The sequence below is a fragment of the Corvus brachyrhynchos genome, unplaced genomic scaffold (assembly GCF_000691975.1).
Source record: "Corvus brachyrhynchos isolate BGI_N302 unplaced genomic scaffold, ASM69197v1 scaffold56, whole genome shotgun sequence".
NCBI classification, from domain to species: domain Eukaryota; kingdom Metazoa; phylum Chordata; class Aves; order Passeriformes; family Corvidae; genus Corvus; species Corvus brachyrhynchos.
In genome coordinates, this window is record NW_008238664.1 from 4386105 (window position 1) to 4394935 (window position 8831).

General features: G+C 47.6%; 2 protein-coding genes across 5 annotated transcripts in view; one reads left to right on the forward strand and one right to left on the reverse strand.

Annotated features, from left to right (window-relative positions):
- Positions 1 to 3: 3 nt before the first annotated feature.
- Positions 4 to 6125, forward strand: POLR2F (RNA polymerase II subunit F; the record flags this gene model as incomplete). The annotated part of the gene is made up of 3 exons (XM_017737730.1): positions 4 to 152; positions 1681 to 1752; positions 3342 to 6125. Coding segments are annotated over 3 exons (312 nt in total), but the record flags the coding sequence as incomplete, so codon positions are not given.
- A 513-nt stretch (positions 6126 to 6638) lies between these two features.
- The window catches only part of SOX10 (SRY-box 10), a 27210-nt gene continuing 25017 nt past the window's right edge, over positions 6639 to 8831 (reverse strand). For all 4 annotated transcript variants that reach the window (XM_017737924.1, XM_017737922.1, XM_017737921.1 and 1 more), the window contains one exon: positions 6639 to 8831. In XM_017737924.1, coding sequence (XP_017593413.1) covers positions 8393 to 8831 — 439 coding nt within the window. In that variant the 3' untranslated portion in view covers positions 6639 to 8392.

Consider the following 8831-nt stretch of genomic DNA (forward strand, 5'->3'; position numbering starts at 1 on the left):
GCGCGGGTCTGTTTCCGCCAGGAGGGACAGGAGAACGTGGAGATTCTGCCCTCGGGAGAGCGGCAGCAGGCAAACCAGAAGCGGATCACGACCCCCTACATGACCAAGTACGAGCGAGCCAGAGTCCTGGGCACTCGTGCCCTCCAGATAGCGTGAGTATTGCTCACTGTGTCCCCAGCATTGCCACAGCTGCGCCTCCCTTTTCACTGAAAAATGCTTTTCTGTTCCCTTAAAAATTCCCAGATCTCCTGAATCCTTTGCATGACTGCTGAGCTTGCATGAGATTTGCACCCTCTTGGTCAACAGTGGTGCACAGGACCATGCAGCTCTTAGTTGAACCTGAAGTGTCTGTGTCTCTCCTTGCCTGAACCTGTACTATTTGTGCATAAAGAGGGAGCATTTAGTAGCCACAATGAGTTTTCCTAGGTCACAGGCAAAATTACTAGGGAATGGGACAAGACAGTTCTGGTTTCTGTCTTTTCTAAGAGAGCCAGCATGGACTGGAAAGTTCATAACTGGTTTGTAAAAGCTAATGGTGGAGGGAGAGATGCTTCAAAACAGCTTGAGTTAATACCACAGGGCTGTAAGAATTGGGAGTGGAGAAACCAACCCAAAATCTGTTTGAAGTGCAGTTGCATTGTGGGAAGCTGTAAGTTTTTTAAAGTATTTGCAATAATAAGGCCTTATTTTTAGTAGATAATAACATTTTAAACTTACTTTAAGTGCTGTCAGGGCTGGCTGCTCTTAATCCATTTGCCTTTTTAGACTTGTTTTAATAGTAAATATAAAAAAGTGTTGTGCTTTTTTAAAAACTACCTTTTGAGCGAGATTGTTAGACAGTGGCAAGGGTTTGAGTTTCATCTTGGTTATATCCACCTTCAAAATGAGGCTTCTCTTGTGCATCATTGAGAAGTTCCCAGGCAGCCAAGCTGTTCTTTGCACAGCCTGTGAAGCTGCTTTGTGCACGTTCTTTGAGCTGGTGAAAGGCAAGAGGAATGGGGGAAGATGAGGTGGGCCCGTGCCAGGCCTTCAATCCAAAACATTCTGGCACCTGGTTCTCCTTCACCTGCATCTTCTGCCCTCCGTGCTGAACCTAGACCAGCAGCAGCCCCCATGGCCTCACCCACACATGGCGTGAGCTTTCCCTGCCACCACTGTCCAGTGGATGGGTGTAGTCACAATCCTATGCAAAATGATCAGTTTTTTCTTCCAGGAGGTAAAACACATTGTAAATGCAGCCCCTCTCTTCCCCTCATCAAGGCCTGGAACCTGTGAGCAAGTGAGAATGTAAGAGATGTGTTGGAGCCGTAGGAGGCCTGCTCATTTTACAGCAGTTCCACCCTTTTCATTGGATTAATTTTAGAACCACTCTTTTCTAAATGTTTAAGTACAGCAGAGGGTGACTAGGAGAGTGTGGATTTGACCACTCCTTGAGCACGAGCTGGTTAGCAGAGCCTGAGCGATGGAACAAGAAGAACATTCAAGTAAAAGTTTGGTCTGTAACCATCTGGGGGAATTTTATTCCTGAAGTGCACGACAGAGCAAATCAGTTTTGCCAGGAAGGTGTCCCACCCTCCTGCTTTATTGGCTGTAGTGGAGGTGACACATGTAGGCAGGTGTTTAGCTGTCCCGCTTCCCTCTCTGCATTTTTGCTCAAGTGCCTGTTGATGTTCTTCCTAGGATGTGTGCCCCTGTGATGGTGGAGCTGGAAGGAGAGACAGACCCCTTGCTCATTGCCATGAAAGAACTCAAGTAAGTCATGGATTTTGTACTGATTTCCATAAAGCCAGCAGTCCTCTCCTCATCCTGGCATTTAGCAGTTTATTCTAAGACAGCCTTGTCTTTCCTCAGTAACAGTGAGCACTATAGTTGCCTTTTCCTTCTTTCACCTTGGAGTTTCTCCACAGCTACTCTCTCCCATCCTAGTTGCTCCTGCAAATACTGATGATTAGGAGTGCTCTGGATCTCTTCTACTTCACAGCCCCAGCGTTCTTTGTTTCTGTGATGGGATTGCAAGGTCCTCATCTTTCTGGAATCAATTTAATTCCCCAAATGGAATTGTTTAGAAGCAGCCATCTGAACAGACCTGTGTTCAAATGGAGTGCTGGCAAAAATTAAAATAAGGGTCAGGCTGGTGAGAATGTTCATTTCCTGCACCCTTGCATGCTTGGCTTCTTGTGCTTTCCCCCTCCTTACAGAAGGTTAAACAAATCCTTTCTGGCTGTAGCAGAGGCAGCTTTTGGATGACCACTTGCAGGCCCACGTTGCCACAGCAGACCTCCCTGCTGTCCCACAGTTTTCCTGCATGACCTAGGTCACATGCAGGTATCTTTCAAGCAACTGGACCCTGTTAGTGATTAGGCCCCTGTCCCTGAACGGAATTGTCCCCCTGCTTCCCCAGTTTCTCAATGCACTGAAGCTGCTCTTGCAGATTTTATATCTACTACAACTCCCTTTGCCATTGCCAGAAGCTCCTTAGGCCATATTCCTGTCAGATCTCCAGGCTCAGACTGAGTTGCTTCCGGTCACTGCCTGCCTGTGAGCTCTGGAAAGTGAGTCAGGGTGGTGCATCCTGTTCTGTGCCAAAATTCAGTTGTAATTCTTGGCATCAGGGAGTTACTTTACTACTGGAAAAACAACCTCCCTGAATGTAAAGAAGTTGTGTTACTTTTCAGGTCTGATACAGTTGAAACCTGATGCCCTGGCTGGATTCCAGACTGATTATGCTTTGCTGACTTAAATCTACTTTCATGAAGTTAAATTGTGTTCAGCATTTTGTTTCTCTCTAATCAGAAGCACTGGTAGCAGGTGCTGTGCTCCACCCCAGCTGTAACAGGTTTTGGTACCTGAATGGTCGCTGTTTCATGTATCCTTAAAATGTAACTGATGCTCTCAGGATGCAAATTCCTCTGTAAATACCAGTTTGTCCTGGAAGTTCTCAGAATTCTGCCACCTTTTTAGTGTCATGTGGGAAAAAACCTCGCATCAAACAAAAAGTAGATTTGTTCTTCAAGTCCCTCAATTTATATTTTCCCCCTATATCCATGTTAGATGCTTGGTGTTGTCTTTTAGTGTGTTCAGACCACAAGGCTCAATTCCTGCAGTAGCAGCAAAGGTCTGAGAGGTCTTTGGTGTTCATAGTCTGAGGGTGCTGAGTGCTTTGCATCTACAAATGACAGAAGGTTGTTGGGATTTTGCTATATATCAAATCACTGGTGCTACACAGCTCTCAGTTTAATCTGATGATCTTATTGAAGCTGCCAAGCACCTCGCTTCCATTGCCTGCTGAAGTGATACAGTGGAGATTCTGACATTTCTGTTCATCTCTCTCTTCCCTTCAGAGCACGCAAGATCCCCATAATCATCCGTCGTTACCTTCCAGATGGGAGCTATGAAGACTGGGGTGTGGATGAGTTAATTATCACAGACTGATCAGATTCCAGCCATTGTTTTCATTTTTTGTTTTCCAGGGATGTTTCTAATTTTGGTTAGTATTTGTGTAAATAAATTCTAAATCTCCCTATTTTAAATTATATTAAATTAAATGTATTTGGGGTTTTTTCCCCTCTGACTTTCTCTTTCACCTCAGTCCTACATGCCTGAGAGATGACTTTCTTAGCTGTCTCCACCAATTTGGGTACTATTTTTTTCTCTGTGTGTCATGTGCTATATTAGTAAGATTAGGGAGCCAAGTGCAATGCTGTTTCTTCAGCTTTCTTGCCCTGTTGAAAGCCTTGTCTTTTAGCTAGGCTAAATTCTGCAGTAACTCCCTCCTCTAGCACTGCTCCTCCCTGGTTACAGGACTGATTTAAACTCCCGCTGTACAGAAATGCTCTGGCAGGTACTTTGGCTTTAGAAAGATTCCAGCCTTCCACTGCTGTCCCTTCTTAAAATGGGAGTGCTGAGACACCTCCATTGCTTCCCCTAGACAGTTGGGCCTTTGTGCCCTGAGCAGGTTGCTGTGGAAACCCCCAATTTCCTCTTTGGCCAGTGCTGACTGTGGGGCTTCTCAGGAGTATCGTAGAGCAGCTCTCATCAAGCTACCTATTGTTTCCGTGCTCCCTCGCTGCTTATCAGAAGTGGGGATCCCCTTTCAGTGGCACTGCCCCAGCCGGAAGCGCGGCCGCCACTCGCCGTCCCACCAGCTCGGCAGGTGTGGGTTGTTGTTGCACTTGCTCTTGGTGCAGCCGTTCTCTGACACACGGTGGAACTGAGGTCCTGGGGATGGACCAGCCATCTCAGTTGTACATGCCCTGGTGGTTCTTATGGTGGCACAATGGTAGCTAAATCCTAGAGTTCCTTTGATCTGTGTTGTGATGAAAGATCAGTCATCTGTCCCCTTCAGGTACCTTGCACTCTCGCCTCTGATGTGCCGGGAGGTAACGTGCTCGAGTCAAGAGTTGGGTGGATGCCTTACAATCTGCAAGGGCTTCCAGCCAGCTGCTACCTAGTTTTCATTTCTTGAACTGTGTGCTTCAAGGTTCTTTCTGTGCCTGAAGAAGATCTGAGATTGGGCAGAACACACCAAATCCTTCTCAATTATCTTACTAAAAACAGCTCTCAGAGGTTTTGTTTTCTATTTTTAAAAAGAAGGAGGAAGGTGCACCTCACCTATGGTTTCTGCCTTATATTATTTTTTTCTTTACACCGGTCCAGAAAGAATATTTCCAGCTAGTTTGTGTTAAAGCTTGTGCCTATATATAAAGTGATCATTCTCCATGCTGTATGCGTGGTCAGTGCCTGCATGTGAGCATCTGTGTCCCAAAGGGAGTTTACACCCACCTGCCTGGGAACTCGGCTCATGTAACCAACCATGAATGTAATTCCCTTACCTGTCCCTGTAAAGGCACCAGTCTCTCCTTCCTCTCTTGGTGTGCACAGGACAGGCTGGTTTCGGAGGCGATCATGCAACAGCTGAATGGGTCCCTGGGTGAAATGACAGGTCAAAGGGGATGTGGAGATGTTTGCAGGTGCATGAAGGGGGTTGACTATGAAGAATACAAATGCTTCCTGGTCCAGGCCATCCTTACCAAGAAAAGGTTAATTTGCAGCACTGTGGCCTTCAGCCTTTTCCCCCCACCCTCCATGGAATCCTTTAATCACGTTGGTGCGGTGAAATTTCAGCCCTGAAATGGTGCCTTTGTGCAATCGTTTTGGCGTCTGGCATGGAGCGCAGGGTCGTTTTCTTGTCCTTTTTTTTATTTTTTTTTAAATGGCTTCTTTGTTCCCTGCCGGACTCCCCTCCCCAGCCTTGCATCTGTATCAGATACGATTAAAGGGATAGGGAAGGATGCCGGGCCAGCTCCTGCTAGGCTGCAGGAGGAGTGGTTAACCCCTCTGTTACCAGTGGCATTTTCAGTCCTGTCTTACTTGCAAGAACTCTCCTATGTGAGAGGAGGCATCCCCTTCCACTGGAAAATGATTGAGGCAGACCCCACTCACTTTCTTAATTTGCTTCTTGAAGAGCTGGAGAGGAGTACTTATGTGAGATTAAGAACTTTCTTTTCCCACTCTTCTGTTCATCCATGCTATGTCACTTCTCTCTCCTACCTCTGTGATCAACTTTCATACCTCTAATTCCACCATGGCTTCCCTTCTTCCCCACCCACGTTCCTGACCTGCTCAGCAGTGCAGTAGTTCCCTTCTGGGCTCTTCCCACAGCACGTGATTTGGGGTAGAGGTTTCTCCTCCTCTCTGTGAATGGTCAGTCCTGTTTTGCATGGAACTCTTTAGCTGGCATGACTATTATTTGATTCATTAAGCCATCCTGCTGTGGATGCCCTTAGTCCTATACAGAACTTCGTGCAAATAGTGTTGTGCTTTTTAAAAAGCTTTGAGCATGTTCCACAGTTCCTAGATGTTCTGCTTACTCTACTCACCCGTGAAGTGTTTAGTGAACACAAACTCACTGCATGTGCTCACATGCTCCGGCACTGAAACCCTTTGGAATCAACTTGTAATTGTTGTGGAGTGTCTGTGTTAACTGGGCTCCTACCTTTCTGCCATTGGCCTTGAGAGATGTTCTTAAGCAGAGTGATTCTTTCCAGACAAGTTCAGATACCCTCCCAGGACCTGACTATATACAGAATGTCTTCTTTGACAAGTAAGAAAGTGTATACATGTGTTCTGGAATATACTCTGTGTGTGAGTGTTTGTTTAGGTTCTTGCTTATGGAAGGCAAGAGGGTGGGGGGTTGAGTTTTTACAGAGAAATTAATGACTGTTCCCAAAATACACGAGTTTGTGTGTGGGGGGAAGTTTTTTTTTGAAGGTATGTTACCTGCTACCTGGTCATGAGGAACCAAGACAAGAAGCCCCACACTTCTGTCCTAGAGAGCATTAGCAATCACACTAAGAAATTTTTGGGTGAAGCATGTGCAAAATAGTACTCTTGATTGCATGTGCTGTACCTCAGCTGGAGAGTAGAAATCAGTGTTAATGCTTTCCTCATGGAAGAAATGACTGGAGGTGGGGTGTAAACAAAGAAGAGTCTGGACAGCTGGTCAGAATTCTGCCTGTGTCCTCTTCCTGAGGCAGAGAGGCTGTGCACAGCATCTGTGTGGTGGTGTGTGACCCATCTTACACATACTGGGGGAAAAAACAGAGGCTTGCAGGGAAGAGGTTGAAAAAACCCGGACATGCGAAAATGAAACTTTTAAGTTTATTATTCCATATGTTTAATGCAGAGTTAATGGTGCTAGGATGGCACAGAGACTGAGGAAAGGGAGGTGGGGGAGGAAGGTGCTACTTGCATAAATAAGGGGACATGGCTGGAAGAGGTTACATGCGTACAGGGAGCAAACATTCTACATGATCTTTTCAGACACCACAAGAATAAGTCATCTGTAGCTAAGGGAGGCAGGAAGGGCATCTGACAGTCATATCAGCAGAGGGATACAGCAGCACCCATCACAGTCCACATTTGGTTAAAGTCTCTTTCTAGACTGGAATATGCATTGGAAAGTCCCACAGCATGTCTCTGCAATCAGTTGCCAGGAATCACCTTTTCCTGCGGCAATTTTTGTGCCAGTTCACTCTCTGGCATGACAAACTACCCCAGTCCTGGAGGTGACAAAGGAGAAGCAAGCAGACTGTCCTCAGATGTTGGTCTGAAAAAAGAGGTTGATGTCTAAGAGCTGGTTGCTTCCAGTTTGAAACCCAGAGGCAAAGAAGATTGCTTTGCGCCTAAGTAGGCTTCTTTTCTTTCATTATCCAAGATCAAGTCTGTATCTACCTTGCTTAAAGCCACAGGAGTATCTTTCCATTTTCAGCATAGATGGGAGGGAGGTGTTGGCTGGCTGGTAGACATGATGAATGAATGAGTTCAGCCTGGGTTTGGAGTGGGAGCTCAAAGAGTACTGGAATCAACTTGGGGTGTTGGCAAGTGTGTAGTAGCTTTCTTGATGCCTCTTCATTTCATGCAGGCACTGTCAGACGTGGAAGAGCAAGGACCAGGTTTGCTCAGAGGTTGGTTGGGGTTCTGAAGAGATTAGAAGAGACTGAGGCCAGCAATGCCAGACATAAATGAATGATACAGAGTAATTTTGAGACAGGAGGATTCAGCTGTAGCACCGTAATGATTCATTGGTCCTTCCCCACCTCTCCTCCACCTTCATACATGAATGTGCATGTGCACACAGGCTGTGATACGAGTCACGCTAAGACTGACAATGCTGTTCCCAAATCCCCTGTTACTGTTCAGGCAAGCCTTCAAATCTCCATGCTGGGAAGAGTGTGGGATTAAACAGAGACAGGATGGAGGGAGGAGGTGGGGAGAAAAGCTAGGGTGCAGCTGTGGAAATCAGCAGGGAAGCACGCGTAGGTTGGTCTTCCAAGGGGTTCAAGATTCATGCATGTGTGAATCTTAGGCAGGACTGCTGCACGACGCTGATTGCAAGGAAGCCGGCCATGCCATCCTCCCTACTGCTCCTCCCATGACACATCTGCCGCGGCTGAGCGGCCACCCTTCGCCTGCAGCAGGTGACAAAGTGTTGGCCATTGTGGCCTGTTGGAAACACTTGCAAACTCCCTGGAGCAGTGTGGGGAGGGGAAGGAAAGGACAGTCTCTCTCATCGTACAGTCCAGGGTGCACACAACGAAACCCACCACAGACCAGTCACTCCATGTCTAGAATCCTCCTCATCTAGAAGGCCAATAAGGCATCGCAAGCCAGTCACGTGGCCTGTGTGAAATTGGTAAAGGGCGAAAGGATGATAAACCTTCCTCTAGGTGGGTGTGCCAGCAAGAGCTGGGATCAAGAAAGGCACTTCTGTATACTTGGTGGGTTCTGGTGGCTGGATGGCACTGAGTGACCTTGGAGTTCGGAGGCTCTTCTGCCTGTGCTGATTCTTCGGAGCCTTTCCGTCGCTGCTTCGGTCACTGTTCCCCATTCCCTACGGTCTGGAGAGAGTTGTGTACACGGGCTGTTCCCAATGTGTGGGGCTATGGGACTGTGGCACGGAGGGTGCAGGGTCAGAGATGGCAGTGTAAAGGGGACGTTGGGAAGGTCCCATATAGGAGAAGGCAGAGTAGAGGCCGGAGGCTTGGGTGGAATGGCTGTAGTAGGGTCCCGAGGGCTGGTGGTCTGGGTAGTCAAACTGTGGCCTGGAGATGGAGGGGAAGGCCGAGCCGTAGTGGGGCAGACTCAGGGATGTGTAAGCTATCTGGGAGGTGGAGGGCTGGTCAGTGTAGTGGCCTCCAGAGGCGGACCCCTCCGTTTTCACCTGGGCCTTTGAGTCCACCACCGATGAGGTGGCAGTGGACAAGGAGACTCCATGCTGCTTGGAGATCCAGGCAGAGTGTCCGCCGGCTGCCGCCAGAGGGCCCCCGCGG